The sequence below is a fragment of the Aotus nancymaae genome, unplaced genomic scaffold, assembly GCF_030222135.1.
Source record: "Aotus nancymaae isolate 86718 unplaced genomic scaffold, 86718_ANA_hifiasm-v0.15.2.pri h1tg000131l, whole genome shotgun sequence".
In the NCBI taxonomy this organism is placed as follows: Eukaryota; Metazoa; Chordata; class Mammalia; order Primates; family Aotidae; genus Aotus; species Aotus nancymaae.
The window spans coordinates 4,710,862-4,732,255 of record NW_026988546.1 but is presented as its reverse complement, the minus strand read 5'-3'; the positions used below and the strand labels follow the sequence as shown (position 1 = coordinate 4,732,255).

The 21,394-nt window shown below is 38.6% G+C and overlaps 1 protein-coding gene and 1 pseudogene across 2 annotated transcripts in view; one reads left to right on the top strand and one right to left on the bottom strand.

The window, feature by feature from the left end:
- Positions 1-3,350: 3,350 nt before the first annotated feature.
- SHCBP1 (SHC binding and spindle associated 1) overlaps positions 3,351-21,394 on the bottom strand; it is a 39,066-nt gene continuing 21,022 nt past the window's right edge. Inside the window, exons 9-12 of one of the 2 annotated variants that reach the window (XM_012475865.3) lie at positions 17,432-17,550; positions 7,525-7,611; positions 7,046-7,187; positions 3,351-5,457 (exon numbers count right to left, since the gene is read on the bottom strand). In XM_012475865.3, coding sequence (XP_012331288.2) covers positions 5,132-5,457; positions 7,046-7,187; positions 7,525-7,611; positions 17,432-17,550 — 674 coding nt within the window. In that variant the 3' untranslated portion in view covers positions 3,351-5,131. The remainder of the gene's footprint in view (positions 5,458-7,045; positions 7,188-7,524; positions 7,612-17,431; positions 17,551-21,394) is intronic. The other variant, XM_012475864.3, reaches the window with a different exon arrangement.
- LOC105733451 (ribonucleoside-diphosphate reductase subunit M2-like) lies at positions 18,840-20,017 on the top strand (annotated as a pseudogene).

Genomic DNA, 21,394 nt, shown 5'->3' with positions numbered 1-21,394 from the left:
TTTTTTTTTAAGAGACAGGGCCTCACTCTGTCACCCAGGTTGGAGTGCAATCATAGCTCAATACAACTTCTAACTCCTGAGTTCAAGCAATCCTCCTATTTCAACCTCCTGAGTAGCTGGAACCACAGATGTGTGCCACCATGCCTAATTTTTAAATTTTTTTAGAGATGAGGTCTTGCTGTTTTGCCCTGGCTGGTCTCAAATTCCTAGCCCCAAGTGATCCTCCCACTTCAGCCTCCCAAAGTGCTGGAATTACAGGAAAGAGCCACCAAACCCAGCCTAAAATAAGTTTTTAAAAAGCAGCTTACTAATTCCATTAATGCATGGAAAATAAGCTTTGGAAATATGGCTGCCCAGAATTCTGCAAAGGTGATGGCCAAAGGCTATTTTGTCTGCAAATTTGAGGCTAAGAAATTTTGTGGGATTTCAACTACTGTGATAATGCATGAGAGGATCATTTGCCTCATAAGAGATGTTTAAAATCAAGAGGTTCATAATCAATAGCTTAAAAACAAACTCTGATTTCTTGCACCCCATGCAATTCTGGAAAATAACTGGTTCTGGAGCAGGGGCAATGGGTAGGATAAAGTAAAACAACTCTTCTTTCTGCTTCTTTTGGACATCCCACCATCTATAGCACTTAACACAGGATCAGACAAAAAGTTCCCACAAATATTTAGATTCACTAGTTCATGGCAAACATCAAAATGGCTGTTCTTGTCCACATCAAGGAATCTGAGTATCCATCAACATATTTACTGGTGACTGGTACAAATAATAAATCTTGTAACACAGAAATTTAAAATATCAGTGTTTTTAACCTTCATCAGGTGAAAAGGCAGAAAACTTTAAAAGTATACTCCCTAAAGCAGAATTTTTATAACAGCCAAAAGACAGAAACAACCCAAATATCCATCAATGGATGAACAGAGGAATAAATAAACTGTAGTATGTACATACAGTGGATCAGCACTAGGCCATAAAAGGAAATGAATTACTGATGCCTGGCTATAGAATCAATGTAGGTTGCTACAACTTGGAAGAACCTCAAATATATCACACTAAGGAAAAGAAGCCAGACACAAAGGGGCACATATTGCATGATTCTATTTATATGCTATATCAAGATAGGCAAATCCATAGAGACAGAAAGCAGATTAGGTCCCTATTCACTTCTCGGTCTCCTCTGTTCCAACAGGTCTCCACAGGCTCCTCTGGGGCTTCCATTGTCCTGTCACCTGCAGGTACTAGGAGATTTCTTGGGAGACCATCCAGATATGGCAGAAACTGGGAAATTGAATAGTGGCCTTTGAGGATGTAACTGTAACTTCACCCTGGAGGGGTGAGCTTTGCTGGATCCTTTCCAAAAGGATCTCTATGGGGAATGTGAAGTGGGAAACTTGTAGAAAACATAGCTTCTATAGAAAACAACTGAGAAACCCAGAACACTAAAGATCAGTACAAAAATTTTTCAAGAAGGCTGGGCATGGTGGCTCACACCAATCCCAGCACTTTGGGAGGCCAAGGGAGGAGGATCACAAGTTCAGGAGTTCGAGACCAGTCTGGCCAATATGGTGAAACCCTGTCTCTACTAAATATACAAAAATGAGCTAGGCATGGTGACAGGTGCCTGTAATCGCAGCTACTCAGGAGGCTGAGGCAGGAGAATCACTTGAACCCAGGAGGCGGAGGTTGCAGTGAGCCGAGATCGTGCCACTGCACTCCAGCCTGGGCGACAGAGCAAGACTCTGTCCCCTGCCAAAAAAAAAAAAAAAATTGGAGAAATCAAAAAAGTCATATTGTAGCAAGACTATGTGAAAGTAAACAAGGTAGTTGGCATGGAGAAATGTTCAGCCAGATTACAAATCTTAATTTGAACAAGAAAATTCCTACTGGAATAAAGCCGTGTAAAAACAGTGTGTGTATAAATGTCTTCACCTGCCATTCTTCCCTTTGTAGGTGCATCATACCTAATTCTGGACACAAATCATGACTGTGAGGAAGGCAGAGAGAAGACATATACATGTAAACAATGTGGAAAAGCCTTCATTTCTGACCAGTGTTCAAGGACACACAACACACACTGGAAGTTCATATTATAAATGTTCAGTATGTGGAAAGCCTTTGATTTTCCCAATTTGTTGCAAATCCATCAGAGAACTCACACTGAAGAGAACTCCTGTAAATGCAATCAATGTGGGAAGCCTTCAGTTTTTCCAGGTCCGGTCAAATATGTGAAAGAATTCACACTGGCAAAAGATCCTATAAATATAGGGAATGTAGGAAAAGATCCATTTTTCCTTTCTCTCTTAAATACATGAAAGTATTCACACTGGAGAAAAATTCTGTAAGTGTAAGAAATGTGGTAAAGCCTTCAGATATTTCTGTTCCCTTTATAACCATGAAAGATCTCATACTGTAGCAAAACCCTATCAATATAAGGAATGTGTTAAGGCTTTGCTTATTCCAGCCACCCTCATAATCATAATTAAACTCATACTAGGGAGAAACTCTATGAATGTAATCAGTGTGGTAAAGCCTTCAGATATTCCAGTTCCCTCCATAACCATAAAAAAATTCACACTGGTGTGAATCCATACAAATATAAGAAATGTGGTAAAGGCTTCACTCATTCCAGTCACCTGCATAATCATGAAACAACTCATGCTGGAGAGAAACTCTATGAATGTAGGGAATATAGGAAAGCATTTGCCTTTCCATGTTCTCCTAGAAGACATTAAAGTATTCACACTGGAGGAAAACCCAGTGTGCATAAGAAACATGGTAAAGTATTCACTCTTCCTTGTTCCCTTTAACTACATGGAAGAACTCATACTGGCTGGTCATGGTGGCTCACGCCTGTAATCCCAGCACTTTGGGAGGCCAAGGTGGGTGGATCACCTGAGGTCAGGAATTCAAGACCAGCCTGGCCAACATGGTGAAACCCTGTCTCTACTAAAAATACAAAAATTAACCTAGCATGGTGGTGGGTGCCTGTAATCCCAGCTACTTGGAAGGCTGAGGCATGAGAATAGCTTGAACCCAGGAGGCAGAGGTTGCAATAAGCTGAGATCATGCCACTGCACTCCAGCCTGGGTGACAAAGCAAGACTCCATCTCAAAAACAAAATAGGCCAGGCACGGTGGTTCATGACTGTAATCCCAGCACTTTGGGAGGCTGAGGTCAGGAGTTTAAGACCAGCCTGGCTAATATGGTGAAACCCCATCTCTATTAAAAGTACAAAAATTAGGTAGGCATGGTGGCAGATCCCTGTAATCCCAGCTATTCAGGAGGCTGAGGTAGGAGAATCACTTGAACCCAGGAGGTGGGGGTTGCAGTGAGCCAAGACCACGCCATTGCACTCCAGCCTGGGCGACAAGCGTGAAACTCCGTCTAAAAAAATAATAATAAAAAAATAAAATTAGCTGAGCATGGTGGCAGGCACCTGTAATCCCAGCTACTGAGGAGGCTGAGGCAGGAGAATTGCTTGAACTTAGGAGATGGAGGTTGCAATGAGCCAAGATAGTGCCACTTCACTCCACCCTGGGTGACAGAGCAAGGCTCCATCTCAAAAAAAAGGTAATTTTTTGTTTAAGTTGAATAAATGGCTTTTATCTTAAGGCGTCACATCTAGAGGCAAAAATTTTAAAAAAGAATACAAGATTTTAATATCAACATTTGGTTCAAACTGATGCAGAAATGAACATTACTTTTTAAACCTCTTTGCAACAAGATTTTTAAAAAGGAAAAATACCTTTCAATGATGAAACAGTAAGTCTAACATAAAGCCTACATTTAGTAGCATCAAAAAAATAAGAATTATTTTTTACTCAAATTTGAGAAACAAACATAACCACACTTAATGAGGAAAATGTAATACTCTTTCTAGCATGAAAACAGATACCAACATACTGTGTGTTCTTCAATGGATCACATGTGCTACACCAACACTATGGCCCACAGTGGGTTTGAAAAGATATAACAAGATTCAATTGTGTTATTTCATTACTATAATTTTAATCGTTAGGCATATTAATGTCATATACAGTTTTTAAAATATAAATATTTTTAGAAGCTGTGTTTTACAACATAATACCAAGAACACACATCTGATACAGGTTTGTTTTTAAGCTATTGATTATGAACCTCTTGATTTCAAACATCTCTTATGTGTCAGAAATATAGTCAGAATACTGTAACAGTAAGAGAAAAATACTTTTTTTGAGACAGGGTCTCGCTCTGTCACCCAGGCTGGAATGTGGTGGTGCAATCACAGCTCACTGCAGCCTCAACCTCCTGAGTAGCTGGAACTACATGCATGCACCACCACACCTGGCTAATTTTTTTAAAATTTCTTTTTAGAAGAGATGGGGTCTCACTATGTTGCCCAGGCTGGTCTCGAATTCCTGGGCTCAAGTGATACTCCTGCCTCACCCTCCCAAAGTGCTGGGGTTACAAGTGTGAGCCACCGCCCAGCCTGAAAGATACCTTCTTTTAATCATTCACAATCAGCAATAGTGAAAATGCTCTATGTACAACATCAGCTCTGAATAACACATTTCATTTCTGTTTCAAACCACCTGACTATCACTGTTTTGATGACTGCATAGCTCAGCAGAAAAATGCATCCCATTGTGTCTCAATAATGAGTATGATTAGACAGATAACTTCCCAATCATAAAAGCTTTTAAGACAAATACAGCATGGAAATCAAACACTATAACTGGGATGAAAAGACAGCTTTAAGAAGGCTGTGCATGGGATACCTATTGCATGTTTATACACCAGTCTTGCATTCCCTTCCCTTCTTCCACCTCTTTGAAATGCTAAAGGGTAATTACACTAAAAAGGGTAATTACTCTTAACATGAGAGAACTATGTGTTTAAGAACGCAAGACTTTCAGATAAGAAATCTCCAAATATTTTCTATTTTATATGTGTTTATGATCTTTCTTACAAAGAGGGAGTGTTTTATGTGCAACACCTGCAAATGGAAATAAATCTACATTTCACTCAAGCCCAAATAATCAAATATAAAATACAGACATAAAGCAAACTACAATGGCAGCAGTGATTCTTAGGGCAGCATGTGCAAAATCGAGTATTTTGCTATCTACTTACAATATGGTGGTCAGAAAAGAAATGTTCCAAAACTACCTTTCCCATTCCACTTGAACTGGTTCCCCACAATCCCAACAAACATCTCCTGTGACATTAAGTTGTCATCAGCTTGTGTGATCCCCAGTTCACTCAACCTTTTCTTCTTCATCTGGCCTTTTTGTGTGGAGGCAGCAATTAGTTCATTTACAATTTCACAATTTCCCTCAACTTGCTCAGAGGGGTCAGTTCTTGCATAAAGCTCCATTTTACCAGTTGCACACTGAATCAGCTCTTCTAGATCCACTCTTTCAGCCACATCTGGCTCTCCACTTGTCTGAATTTCAAGTGCTTTATCTTCTGGAGAAACAAACAAATAATAACAAAGTTAAATATATAAGCTAACCCAACTAAAACATGTATTTCTACACAGTCTGTTAGAGCTTTCAAGTTTTTTTGGCAAAGGATTTCTGCTGTCCTCTAACTGGATTTTACAAATTCTTTGTCATAAGAATCTCAGTGAACAGCTACCTTGCTTTCTATGTCAAGGTTCCCTGACCCTCATGCAGGATCATCAATTTTGAACTCTGTTTACCCTTTTCGTTCCAGAATCACTTTTACTCAACAGACATTTCCTGGATATTTACTATCTGCTAAGCACTGTGTTAGGAGCTAGGATGCACAGACTGATAAGACGGTACAACTTTTCTAAATGAAGTCCCAATCTAGTAGCTAATTCTAGATAGGCCTCATGATCACCACCACTTTTTTATTAAAGTTAATAAAGTATTAACTTTATTGGCTATTAAATGGCAGAAGAATTTTGCACTGTAATTTTACAATGTAATTAAGGTTGCTAATTAGTTTTCTCCAGCTGGTTGCAAAAGAGGAAGTCAGAGAAATTCAAAGCATGAGAGATTTGCCTTGAGGGAGGTTCTCTGTTGCTGAGATGGGGGCGCTATGAGGCAAGAACCTGAGAGCAGCCTCTAGGAGCTGAGTGCCAGCCCCAGCCAGCAGCCAGCAGCCAGCAAGAAAGGAGACCTCAGACCCAGGAGCTAAAGGAATGACATGAATGCATTTGGAGGCAGATTCTGCCCCCAGAGCTTTCAGATGAGACCTGCCCAGCTGACACCTTGATTTCACTTTTGTGAGTCCTGTGAAGAAATAGAGAACTTGCAGAGATATAACTGGAGCGAATCCTGAAGGATGACAAGGACTAACTTTTAAACTCCTCTTTTAACCTGAAAAAGCCAATTAAATAAATAAACTGCTTTAAACTTTCCTCACCTACGTCAATGCTTAATCCTCCTCTATGACTGAGACTTAATAGTGATCCACCTCATAGCTTGAAGTTCACACATTTCCACTGAGTTAGCTACCCTTTGCTACCAAGAAAGGCAGGTGACAGGAAGACATTTACTTCTACCAATAAAAACAGAGGTAAACTCCACCATCCCCTCTAGGAAATGCAGCTTTCAACCTGGCACATTCATTTCATTGCCTCCAGCCTTAACAAATGCCAGCAGGAGCCACTATTGTTATCACACACCCACTGTTGCTGTCACACACCACCATAGCTTCACGCACCTATGGCTGCTATCACACACCCACAGTTCCTATCACACATCCACCCTCACTGAAAGCTAAGCATGATAAGAAGGAAACTGCACAGAAGATACAACATCAAGATTTTGAATGACAATTGAACTAGTTGACCTTGAAAGTTTCTTTCATTCTATAATGTTATGGCTTTATTAAGCTTCTCTCTCTCCACTCCCAAGCATATCCCAATAATCTTTTTTAAGGAGGAGAGGAAGACTCAGAGACTTAATCAGCATTTAATGCTGAAATAAAGTAAATTATGTTTTTATATTAAAAATTACTATCAGTGCAGAGGTAAAGGAGTTAAAAAAAAATAAATGAATAAAAATTACTAAATATAGCATACCTTCTGTTACATCTTCAGCATTTTCTTGCAGGTCAGAGAAGATTGTAGGTTTCACCAAGACAACACCATAACCTTCATTATTATGTATTATATTATTCACCATGGATATTTTGGGAATGTCATAATGTTCATCTAAGAAGTCCTGTGACATTGAAAACAAATGTTTTAAGAAACTGTCATATTCAACATTTCCTGCTTTAAAAATCTTTATTCACACTACTCTAAAAATAAAGCTATGCTTAGTCCCATGTTGTAGCAGTCTGAGTCCTTAGTGACAGAGCTTTCCTCTGTCATTTCTGCATATCTATAGGTAACAAAGCATTCTCACAGGAGATTCCAATCACTGACATATTATTGAAATGTATATACTGTTTATGCTTTTCAAAACCAGAAAATAGAACCCAACAATTTAATAAAGTATAATCTGTAGGTGAATCCATTCTATCCTTTGAAAAGCGGGTGTTTTGGCTGATGCTCACCTTAATGAGGATCCCTTCCTTGCAGTGATGGATCCCATTGTCACTCAGGGTGCACTGACTCCCAGGGTAGATTTCTATACCAGCACCCTGTGAGTTACAGTTTGAGATAATGCCAATCAGTTTTTAAAAGGCAAGACTAAAAAAGTTTATTACAATTACTTCTTAGCCTTCAACATAGTACAAACATACAGCAAAAAGATAAAGTATTTTACAGATAAGTTTTATCAGGCATTTTTAATTAACATTTCCATTTATTCAATCTCTAGCAAGTTGTTAACAATTTATCACTTTCAAAACCACACACACACACACACACACACACACACACAGAGGCTAAGAGTGTCAACACCTGATTCTTGTTCTACTCTCTTTTATTCTAGATGTTTTCTGATTTTGCCAAAAAAAAAAAAAAAAAAATCCTTTAAGAATTCTGTTGAAAGATGCACTTATTCAAAATGACCATCTCTCAGATACTCAATTAGTTGGAGAAAAGTACTTGAATTTAGTAAAATATTGTAATTTGTGGATAGAAACAAGACCCTACATTTTCCAAAATGTTCCAGTTTTAAAATACCCCAACCCAACCCAACTTAAAAATCACTTCTATGAGTTAAACAATGGCCTCGCCTACTACACACGTTAACATAAGCAGCCAGTTCACGTGTCATTTAAACAGCATAACCGGAAAGATCAAACATGACCCTATTCTCTCACACCTCATGGCATCAAAAAATGTAACAGTAATAAGAATTTATTTCCTAAATGCTTATGCAAGGAACTTTGGAAAACAAAAGTGATTCACTCAAACCTCTATAGTTATTTCAGCAACCATTTAGGAGACCATGTAGGAAGCTAGGCCTCCCACCCCTACATAGCAGTAACAAGGAGCTCCCCCTGTTACACAACAGCATCGATGAAGAAGAGCTGCTATAACCACTGATGACACATCTACTGCATGTATGTTCAGTTACTTTTCTAGTACTAGTATTCCATGAGAAAACATTTATTATTACTTAACCCTGTACATATGCCTGAACCATATATACACACCAATCTAACTCTTCTGTAGAGGTTTTTTGTTTTTGTTTTTTAATGAAATAAGAAAAATTAAGTGTAACATATATGTGGGACTGTTCATGGTCTATGCTTGTCATGGAGTTAATTTTTACAAATTTTATTGTAAGCAAAAAATCTTTTTTGTTTTAATTGTATTTGGGCTCTGGGGTACATGTGCACGTCCTGCATCCTGCAGGATTGTTGCATAGGTACATAAATGCCATGGTGGTTTGCTGTCTCCATCCCACCCTCACCGTTGCCTACATCAGGCATTTCTCCAGGTGTTATCCCTCCCCCTCCTCCCCATCCCCGCCTCGACATTTTTCAAAATGTGTTAATTGGGCCCTCTTCTAAGAGATTTTCAGTTGCAGTTGTGTGCAAAAAAGATTTAGGGGTGATTACATTAAAAAATATCTATAGCAAGATAGTTAAAATTAAATATCAAACTATCAGGAAACATAAAATTTGCAAAAGTGAACAATTTAAACCAGCAGTCAGGTAGCAAATAATAGTCATATTCAGCCAGGCATGGTGGCTCACACCTGTAATCCCAGCACTTTGGGAGGCCGAGGCAGGAGGATCATTTTAAGTTAGGAGTTCGAGACCAGCCTGGCCAACATGGTGAAACCCCATCTCTATGAAAAATACAAAAATTGGCCAGGCATGGTGGCACGCACCTGTAGTCCTCACTACTTGGGAGGCTGAGGCAGGAGAATTGCTTGAACCCAGGAGGCAGAGGCTGCAGCGAGCTGAGATTGCACCACTGCACTCCAGCCTGGGCGACAAAATGAGACTCAGTCTCAAAAAAAGAAAGCCATATTCAAAATATATTATGAAAATGAACAACAATTTGGCAATTAAAAAGTAACTGAGGAGGCTGCCACTTCTGGGACGATAGAGTAGATGTCCCTGTTTCGTCTATTAGGTATGACCAAAAACCAAGGGCATTATATATAAAACAAGCATAAGACTGAAAAGTGGAGAGATGTCAGACCAGCTAGGGACCTCAGGACCCAAAAAACACCAACACAGTGGTACGTTCCTTTCTTTTTGCTTCATAATCCCTAGACTAGGAACTGAAGAAGCCAGCAGTCCAGTTCAGCAAAAGACCCACACCAAAAAAAGCTGCTCTTACAAAAGGACTAGGCAACCTAGTAAGACAGAAAACTTTTAGACAATAATAGCTCTATTCCAGGTAAACATCATAGAATAAAACAGCAGCCCCAATCTCACCCATGCGAGCAAAGGTCAAGAGAAGAACCTAGATTTGCACCCCCTCAAGAATGTAACCAGGTACCCCAGCACCTCGACTGGGGCATTACCAGAGAGGACCAAGCAAGGAGCCAGGATTTTCATCCCCACCCACCAGTTTCAAGGCCCTCCCTGCAGCAGTGTCAGTAAAGACTATATGAGGAGCCTGGATTTGTACCCCCACCTGGCAGTATCAAGACAACCACTCTCTCCCTACTGGGGCAGTGTCAGAGCAGGCCTAGTGGAGATTCTACACTTTCACCATTGCCCAGTGGTAACAAGACCACTCCCGTACATCACAGTGTCAGTGGACACCATGTAGGAAGCTAGGCCTCCCACCCCTACATAACAGTAACAAGGAGCTCCCCCACCTAACTTGGGTATCAATGGAAGCCAAGTGACAACCATCACTTCTACCTCCACCAGTAACAAGATGATGCCCATCTACCACCAACCCCGTCCCTTCTTGTAGAAGTATCAGAGAAGCCAAATTAAAACAGAAGATTCAGATTCTTATAATACAAAAATATCTGACTTTCATTTGAAAATCCCTTGTCATACCAAGAATCAGGAAGATGTCAAAATAGATAAGATAATCAACAGATGCCAAAACCAAGATGTCAGAGATGATAGAATTAACGGACGGTGATTTTAAAGCAGCCATGATAAAAATGCTTCAATAAGCAATTATGAACGCACTTAAATGAAAAATGAAAGCCTCACCAAAGAAGTAGATGATATAAAAAGCCAAGTAGAAATATTAGAACTGAAAAATACAATAACTAAAATAGAAAGCTCAGTGGATGGGCTCAACAGCAGAATGAAAACAACAGAGGAAAGAATCAGGGAACTAACTGGAAGATAGAACAATAAAATTTACCCAATAGCAGAGAAAACATACTGAAAAAGAAAAGAGAACAGAGCTCCAGAGATCTGCTGGACTATAACAAAAGATCCAATATTCATGTCATCAGAGTTCTGAAAGAGAAGAGAGAGAGGGTGTGGCTAAAAGCATACTTGAAGAAATAATGACTAAAAGCTCCCAAATTTGGCAGGATTTGGATAACAAGCCTATAAGTTCAAGTAGCTGAGCAAACCCCAAACAAAATAAACTCAAAGAAATCCATGCCAAAATATATCATAATCAAACTAGTATAAGCTAAAAACAAAAATACTGAAAGCATCAATGAAAATTTAATGCCTTACCTATAGGAGAGAAAATGTGATTGACAGCATCAGAAATCATGGATGCCAGATGAAAGAGACACAGTATTCTTCAAGGGCTAAAAGAAAAAAACTGTCAATCCAGAATCCTAAACCAGTGAAAACAGTCTTCAGGAATGTAGAGGAAATCAAGATATTCTAAGACGATGGGAAACTAAGAAAACTTGTCACCAGCAGACCTACCTCATAGAGTGACTAAAGGAAGTTATCTAAATAAAAACAAAATGATAAAAGAGAGGATCTTGGAACAGCAAAAAGGAAAAAAAAAAAAAACACAGTAAGCAAAGATATGGGTAAATACAATAAGCTTTCCTTCTCAAGTTTGCTAAATTACGTTTGACATTTGAAACAAATATAATATTGTCTAATGTGGTTCTAGATACATGTAGGTAAAGAAAATATTTAAGACAATTATCAAAAGGAGACGGTGGGCCGAGCACAGCGGCTCACACCTGTAATTCCAGCACTTTGGTAGGCTGAGGTGGATGTATCACGAGTTCAGGAGTTCAAGACTAGCCTGGCCAAGATGGTGAAACCTCATCTCTACTAAAAATACAAAACTTAGCTGGGCATGGTGGTGGGCGCCTGTAATCCCAGCTACTTGGGAGGCTGAGGACAAGAATTGCTTGAACCTGGGAGGCAGAGGTTGCAGTGAGCTGAGATCGCACCACTGCACTCCAGCCTGCATGACAGAGTGAGACTCCATCTCAAAAAAAAAAAAAGAAGAGAGAGAGAGATGGTAGAGTAGAGTCATAAAGGGAGGCAAGTTATCTACACTTCACCTGAACTGATGAATGATGACACCAGTAAACTGTGATGTCATGTACATATAATGTAAAACCTAGAGCAACCACTAAAAAAGCTATACAGAGAGATATTTTCAAAAACAAGTAAAATTCTGAAAAATGTTCGGTTATCCACAGGATGGCAGTAAAAAGCAAATCAAGAAGTGAAAAACAGAACAAACAGAAAACATAAAATAGCAGACTAAAGATTTAACATTAATAATTAAGTGTAAGTGATCTAAATACAACTAAAAGACTAAGATTGCCAAAGTGGATTAAAAACATGACTCAACTATATGCTGTCTACGACTCACTTCAAACAGAAGAATACAGGCAAGTTGAAATTAGAACAATAAAAAAAGATATATCATGCAAACAATAATCAAAGGAAACCAGCTGTGGCTACATTAATATCAGATAAAGTAGACTTTAGGGCAAAGAAAATTACCAGAGGCAGACATCAAATAATTATAAACACGCTGGCTCACCAAAAAGATATAGCAATCCTACATTAGCATACATCAAATAACAGAACTGCAAAATATGTGAAGCAAAAACTAATAGTACTGAAAAGGCAAATAAACAAAATTAGTTATAATGAGAGACTTCAACACCCCTCTCTCAACAATTGACAGAAAAAAAAAATCAGAAAGAATACAAAAGAACTCAGTACCACCACCAACCAATATGATCTGGTTGACATTTTATTGGATATACCACCCAACAACAGAATACACATTCTTTTCATTTGTTCACAGAACATGTATCTAAATAGACCATATCCTGGGCCATAAAAGAAACCTCTAGAAATGTAAAATCATATAGTGCGTTTTCTGACCACAATGAAATCAAACTAGAAATCAACAATAGAAAGATAACAGTAAAACTCCAAATATTTAAAAACTAAACAACACACTTCTAAATTCTGCAAGGACTAAAGAATAAAAATTAAAAATACCAAAATTTACAGAATAGCTAGAGCAATATTGAGAGGGAAATGTATAGCATTAAATGCTTACATGAGAAAAAACTCTCAAATCAATAATCTAATATCTCAGGTGGAAAACCCAAAACAAGTAAAATAAACCCAAAACAAGCAGAAGGAATGAAATCATAAAAAGAACATAAAAAAGTAAAAATTAAAATGAAAAATAAATTTAAAAAAAAACAAGAACTAAAATAAAGGAAATTGAAAACAAAACAATTACAATAAGAAAAAACACACAAAACAATGAAACAAAGAGTTGGTTCTTTAAAGAGAGAAGACAAACTACCAACATAAAACAGGGATCATTACTATAGAACCTGCAGCTATCAGAAGAATAAGGAAGTACTACAAACAGTTCTATACATATAAATCTGACAACTTAGAAGTAGTCCAATACCACAAAAAGCACGAACTACCAAAATGTACTTAATATGAAATAGATCATTTGAATACCCTTTTAACTATTAAAGAAATTGAATTCATAATTTAAAAAATTCCAAAAGAGAAATTGCCAGGCCCAGATGATTTCATTGGTGAAATCCATCAAACATCTAAAGAATGACCAGCAAGTCTACACAATCTCTTCTACAAAATAGAAGAGAAGGGAACACTTCAGTATTCATTTTATGAAGTTATTATTATCGATAATAAAACCAGATAAAAATGGCAGTACAGAAAACCAAAACCAGAGACCAATATTCATGAATATAGATGCAAAATTTCCTCCCAAAAGATTAGTAAATATAATTCAGCAATATATAAAAAGAATTCTATACCATGACCAAGTGGGGTTTATGCCACAGAGGCAAGGCTGGCTCAAAATTTGAAAATCAACCAATGTAACTCACCATTTTCTTTTTTCCAGTAAGAAAAATCATGTGACCATATCAATCTATCCAGAAAAAAACATTAAAAGTCAGTATATTCCTGAGAAAGGAATTCAGAAAAAAAGAAGTCAACATCCACTTATGATAAAAATTCTCAAAAAAAAAAAAAGAAAAAAGAAAGAAAGAAAGAAATAGAGCAGAAATTCTTCAACTTGATAAAGAATATCTAAAAACCTGATCAACATTATTCTTTTTGATGGAATACTAAATATATTCTCTCAAATATCAAAAATAAGGTAAGAAAGTCTGCTTTCATAGTGCTGGAAATTCTAGCCAGTGCAATAAGGCAAAGAGGGAAAAAAAGGCATAAAGATTAGGAAAAAAAAAAAACCTCCCCTTATCTGCAGATAACATTACTCTATATAGAAAAACTTTCTATATATAGAAAATCCCAAGGAAGCTACAAAAACATTCTTATAAGTACAGTTCAACAAAGTCATAGGATATAGGATAAACATATAAAAATCAATTATATTTCTATATACTAGAGACACTGAAATTAAAAATATCACTTACGGCCAGGTGTGGTGGCTCAGGCCTGTAATCCCAGCACTTTGGGAGACCAAGGCGGTCAGACCAAAAGGTCAGGAGTTCAAGACCAGCCTGGCCAACATGGTAAAACCCTGTCTCTACTAAAAACACAAAAATTAGCTGGGTGTGGTGGTGCATGCCTATAATCCCAGCTACCCAGGAGGCTGAGGCAGGAGAATCACTTGAACCCAGGAGGCAGAGGTGCAGTGAGCAGAGACCACACCATTGCACTCCAGCCTGAGCAACAGAGCAAGACTCCATCTCAAAAAAATATTATATCACTTACAATCACTCAAAAAAGCAAAATAATTAGGTACAAATCTAACAAAACACCTACAGCATTTGTATGCTGAAGACTACACAACACTGATGAAAGAAAACAAAGATGTGGCTGGGTGTGGTGCCTCATGCTTACAATGCCAGCACCCTGGGAGTCTGAAGCAGGAGGATTTCAAGTTGGAGAACAGCCTGGGCAACATGGCAAGACTCCATCTCTACAAAAAATAAAGTAAAAGAAATTAGCTTGGTGTAGTGGCATGCACCTGTGGTCCTAGCTACTTGAGAGGCTGAGGTGAGAAGATGGCTTCAGTCCAGGAGACTGAAGCTATGCCATGAGCCATGTTGATGCCACTGCACTCCAGCCTGGGTGACAGAACAAGTTTCTATCTCAAAAAAAAAAAAAAAAGACATCAGAGATTTTAAATAAATGGAGAAACACATTGTGTTAAAAGACTGGAAGGTGTTAATCCTTCTCAAATTGATATGTGGGTTTATTAAAATTCCTATCAAAATCTCAGCATGATCTTTTGTGGATATAGACAAAATTATTCTAACATTTGAAGTGAAAAGCGAAAGAACTAGAGTGGCCAAAACAATTCTGGAGAAAACAAAGTAGGACAAATCACTGTACCTGATTTTAAGACTTAATGTACAGCTACAGGTATTGGTGGAGGGATAGCTACACAGATGAGTGAAATAAAATAGGAAAAGAAATGAACTATGACCTAAAACTCACACCTTATACCAAAATTAACTAGAAAATGGATCACAACCTTACGTAAAATATAAAGCTATAAAAATTTTAGAAAAAAATAGGATAAAATCAGGATCTATGGCTAGGCAAAGAGATCTTATCAGCAAAAGCTCAACTCATAAAAGGAAAAACTGATATACTGGACTTCATTAAAATAAAATACTCGGCTCCATAAAAGCCCATATGAAGAAGGTGAAAAGACAAGCCACAGAGTGGCAAAAAGTATCTGCAAACCACATACCTGACAACGGACTAGTATCTAGAATATATAGCGAACTCTCAAACCTCTACAGTAAAAAGAACAAACAATCCAATCAGAAAAGGGGCAAAAGTCACTGATATTTCACTAAAGAGGATATAAGAGTGAGAGATAAGCATATGAGAAAATCCTTGACATTATTAACAACTGAGGAAATGACAATTTTAAAAAAATGAGATATTACTACACATTTATCAGAATGGTTAAAACAAAAAAAAGTCAAAACATCAAATGCTCTTGAAGATATAGAGAAACTGAACCACTCAAACATTGTTAGTGGGAACGTAAATGGTACAACTACCCTGGAAAACATTTTAGCAGTTTCTTTAAAAAAAATTAAACATGCAACTACTATATGACCTACAGCTGCATCCCTGGGTATTTACTCCTTAAAAAAAAAAAACTGATGTATCCAAGACTGAGTAATCTATAAAGAGAAAATTAATTAATTAATTAATTTAAAAAAATTAAAACTGTCAGCTGGGTGCAGTGGCTCATGCCTGTAATCCCAGCCCGTTGGGAGGCGGAGGTAGGCAGATTGTCTGAGCTCAGGAGTTCGAGACCAGCCTGGGCAATACAGTGAAACCCCATCTCCACTAAAATACAAAAAAAAAAAAAATTAGCCAGGTGTGGCAGTGTGTGCCTGTAGTCCCAGCTACTTGGGAGGCTGAGGTAGGAAAATTGCAAGAAGCCAGGAGGTGGAGGTTGCAGTGAGCCCAGATCGCACCACTGCACTCCAGCCTGGGCAACAGAGCGAGACTCCATCTCAAAAAAATAAATAAATAAATGTTTAAAAAAATTTTTTTAAATAAAAACTGTGTTCACACAGAAACCTATACCCAAATGTTTTTAGCAGCTTTACTGACAATAGGCAAAAACTGGAAACAATCTAGACATCCTTCTACAAATGACTAAACAAACTGAGGAACAGTCCACACATTGGATTATTCCTCAACAGTAAAAAGGAGCAAGCTACTGGTGCCTACAACAACCTAAGTGACGCTCCAGAGAACCACACTGAGAAAAGCCAGTCCCAACGAGTCACATACTGTGTGATGCCATTTTTACACTTTTGAAATGATGAAATAAATAGAAATGAAAAACAGAGCCAGGCACAGTGGCTCACGCCTGTAATCCCAGCACTTTGGGAGGCCAAGGTGGGCAGATCATGAGGTCAAGAGATTGAGACCATCCTGGCCATGGTGAAACCCTATCTCTACTAAATACAAAAAATTAGCCTGGCACGGTGGCATGTGCCTGTAATCCCAGCTACTCAGGAGGCTGAGGCAGGGGAATTGCTTGAATCCAGGAGACAGAGGTTGCAGTGAGCCAAGATCGTGCCACTGCATTCCAGCCTGGCAAAAGAGCAAGACTTCATCTCAAAAAAAAAAAAAGAAAAAGAAAAACAGCTTAAGGTGTGCCTGCAGTTAAGGAAGAGGTTGGTGGGAGAGAGGCAGGTGAGTTTGGCAGCATGAAGTGTTCCTTTCGTGATGGGAATATTCTTCCGCTTGACTGGACTGATGTCAGTATTCTGGTTGTGATGTTGCACGACAGTTGCACAAGATGTTAGTGTTAGGGGACACTGGTGAAGGGCATCATGCAGGACCTCTCCCTGCTATTTCTTACAATACTGTGTGAATATGCAATTACAAAGTTAGAATTTTAATGGTCTAACCTTCTCTTAAAGTTAAATAAAGCAATTGTGAGATTTATTACTTTTCTTCCTATGATTTGAAAATGCTACATGAGAAGACCCTTGCACAGTTGAGTTTGACTGACTTGGTAGAGATGACTGGAGAGTAGGAGTACGCACATATATCTCGGTCCCATATTTCATATATTCATTTACAACTTAAACCCAAACTACTTCCCTAAGAGGACAAGTGTTTCTACCTTGGCACCATATAAATCCGAGTTCTTCATCAGAAACTCTGCTGATGTCCGCACTGTGACTCCGGTCGTCTCACACTGCAGCACACAGTTTTCCAGCGTAGTCTTACCACGGTGAACGACTGTGAGGAAAACACACGCTGACTGCTTTAAGAAGTAATGTGCCTTTTCCAGTATTAGAGATAGCCTGGTGCTGACAATAGATGTGGACTAAATATTTCTCAAAAGCTACCATTTAAATGTTCTTACCTAAATTACAAATTCATAAAATATAAAACGGTAACTATTTTGAATATTTTCTACAGTCTAAAAGCAACATTCTTTAAAAAGAATGACTTGACCTCAGATACAAAAGCAATTTTCATTACTAGAAAATAAAAGTATCAGAGAGCAATTTTGCTGAGTATCTCAGAAGAAAAAGACCTTGAATCAAGAAAGGGGATACAAAGATTCCAGTAAACAAACACTACTGCCACGTGGAGATAACTTCAATCTAGTGCTACCCTGAATACAGAGAACACAGACCACAACACTGGAAAGTTTTCAAAGAAAAAATCACTGCACAGAAAAGAAACTAACATTAACAAATTATCATGAATAGGTTTATTTTTCACTTCAGGGTTAAGTTTGCTAAGTTGTCACACTATGTACAGAAAAAAATAATTTTTTAGGCCATGCATGGTGGCTCACACCTGTAATCCCAGCACTTTGGGAGGCCGAGGCAGGCAGATCACCCAAGATCAGAAGTTTGAGACCAACCTTGAAAATGTGGTAAAACCCTGATTGCACTAAAAATACAAAAATTAGCCACACGTGATGGCAGGAGCCTGTGATCCCAGCTAGTAGGGAGGCTGAGGCAGGAGAATCGCCTGAACCAGGGAGGCAGAGGTTGCAGTTGCAGTGAGCTGAGATCGCACCACTGTACTCCAACCTGGGCAACAGACCAAGACTGTGTCTCAAAAAATTAATAATTAGTATTTACACTGATGAGCATGTGCATTTATACTAATGAGCAGTATGTTTCTAATGTGTCTATTAGGTGTACAAAAAGCATTATGTTTTTTTAAAATGTACACATCTTAATTTAAAATTATTTTGCTAAAACATGCTAACACTCCTCTAAGCCTTCAGCAAGACATCATCTTTTTGCTGGTGGAGGGTCTTGTCACAATGTTGATGGCTGTTGACTGATCGGAATGGTGTTTGCTGAAGGTTAAGATGGCTGTGACAATTTTTAAAAGACAACAATGAAGTTTGCCACATTGACTCTTCCTTTCATGAAAAGACTTCTTTGTAGCATGTGATCTTGTTTGATAGCACTTTACCCATAGTAAAAAGTTGTTCAAGCCCTTGCACCCCTTCCCAGCCGCCGGGGGCGCCCCGACTGCCAGCTCTTCTTCATCGCGCCACCACCATGCTCTCCATCCGCGTCCCGCTCGCGCCCATCACGGACCCGCAGCAGCTGCAGCTCTAGCCGCTGAAGGGGCTCAGCCTGGTCAAGGAGAACACGCCCCCAGCCCTGAACGGGACCCGAGTCCTGGCCAGCAAGACCGCGAGGAGGATCTTCCAGGAGCCCGCGGAGCCGAAAACTAGAGCAGCAGCCCCCGGCGTGGAGGATGAGCCGCTGCTGAGAGAAAACCCGCGCCGCTTTGTCATTTTCCCCGTCGAGTACCACGGTATCTGGCACATGTATAAGAAGGCGGAGGCCTCCTTCTGGACCGCCGAGGAGGTGGAGCTGTCCAAGGACATTTGGCACTGGGAATCCCTGAAGCCCGAGGAGAGATACTTTATATCCCACGTTCTGGCTTTATTTGCAGCAAGTGATGACATAGTAAATGAAAACTTGGTGGAGCGATTTAACCAAGAAGTTCAGATTACAGAAGCCCGCTGTTTCTATGGCTTCCAAATTGCCATGGAAAACATACATTCTGAAATGTATAGTCTCCTTATTGACACTTACATAAAAGATCCCAACGAAAGGGAATTTCTCTTCAATGCCATTGAAACGATGCCTTGTGTCAAGAAGTCAGATTGGGCCTTGCGCTGGATTGGGGACAAACAGGCTACCTATGGTGAACGCGCGTAGCCTTTGCTGCAGTGGAAGGCATCTTCTTTTCTGGTTCTTTTGCATCCATATTCTGGCTCAAGAAACGAGGACTGATGCCTGGCCTCACATTTTCTAATGAACTTATTAGCAGAGATGAGGGTTTACACTGTGATTTTGCTTGCCTGATGTTCAAACACCTAGTACACAAACCATCAGAGGAGAGAGTATGCGAAATAATTATCAATGCTGTTCGGATAGAACAGGAGTTCCTCACTGAGGCTTTGCCTGTGAAGCTCATTGGGATGAACTGCACTCTAATGAAGCAATACATTGAGTTTGTGGCAGGCAGACTTATGCTGGAACTGGGTTTTAGCAAGGTTTTCAGAGTAGAGAATCCATTTGACTTTATGGAGAATATTTCACTGGAAGGATAGACTAACTTCTTTGAGAAGAGAGTAGGCGAGTATCAGAGGATGGGAGTGATGTCAAGTCCAACAGAGAATTCTTTTACTTTGGATGCTGACTTCTAAATGAACTGAAGATGTGCCTTTATTTTGCTGATTTTTTTTTCCATCTCATGAAAAAATCAGCTAAAGTGTTATCAACTAGCTACACCATACATTGTCCATAATGTTCATTAACAGCATCTTTAAAACTGTGTAGCTACCTCACAACCAGTCCTGTTTATTTATAATGCTGGTGCTATCACCTTTTGCTAGCAGGCTGGCTGGCTGTGACTTACCATAGCAGCGACAGTGGCAGTCTTCCTGGCTTTAAAGGGAGGGGTGGCCTTCTAGTGAGCTTGACACAGCAGGATTAAACATTTCATTTAACCAGCACAGGCAGTTGAAAAATGCAGCCTCACTGCTTCAATGAAGATTTTAATGTTTACTTAAATATAAAACTGGCATTTTACAAACAAACATTGTTTTTACTCAAAAGATAATAGCTTGATTTATTTGGTTTCTACACCAAATACAAAGCATTTTCCTGATCACTAACAGGAGCCAATTCACAATCCACTAAGGGACTAAAGTAAGTTAAACTTGTATAGACTAAGCATGTAATTTCTAACTTTTATTTTAATCAATTAAAATACTCATTAACCAACTTTAAAGTCAATACTGTGTATAGCTAGATATTAGTCTGTTGGTGCCAGATACAAGACGGGTTGTGTGTTTTTTCTGTGGCTTGGGTAGTGTTCTGGGACTCTCTGCCCCATCTGAGTAGAGTGTTGTGGGATCAAGGAATCTCTCAGGGCAAGGAGATTCTTAAGTTAAATCCCTAGAAATTTAGGCATGATCTGGGCCTTCATATGGGTTAGAAGCCCTTTCATTTTATTTCTCACTGTAGTTTCCCCAACTTCTAGTTGATAAGATTCTTGAAGAGTTTTCATATGTGGGAGCTAAGGTGGTATTGTAAAATTTCAAGTCATCCTTAAACAAAATGACCCACCTAAGATCTTGCTCCTGTTAAGTGGCAAAATTGTTGTTTATTCTAGTTTTGTTTGTATGTAATTAGGTTGTGTGAGTTAATTCATTTATATTTACTATGTTTTTTAAATTAGAAATTTTTAAATTATGTATGTCCTTTTAGATTTTGCCTGTAGTTCATACTTTGAAATAATTGTCCGGTGTCTTATTCTAGCATTGTCTAAATCTGACCATCATCTAGGGGAATCTTAAACTTCACTAGGAAACCATGACTTATAAATACAGTTTCCATTCAAATATTCATTTCAGAAGGAAACAAATATTCTTAATAGGGCTACTTTGAATTAATCTGCCTTTATGTTTGAGAGAAAAGAAAATCTGTCTTTATGTTTAGGAGAAGCCATGAGTTATTAATACAGTTTCCATTCAAATATTAATTTCAGAAGGAAACAAACAAATATTCTTAATAGGGCTACTTTGAATTAA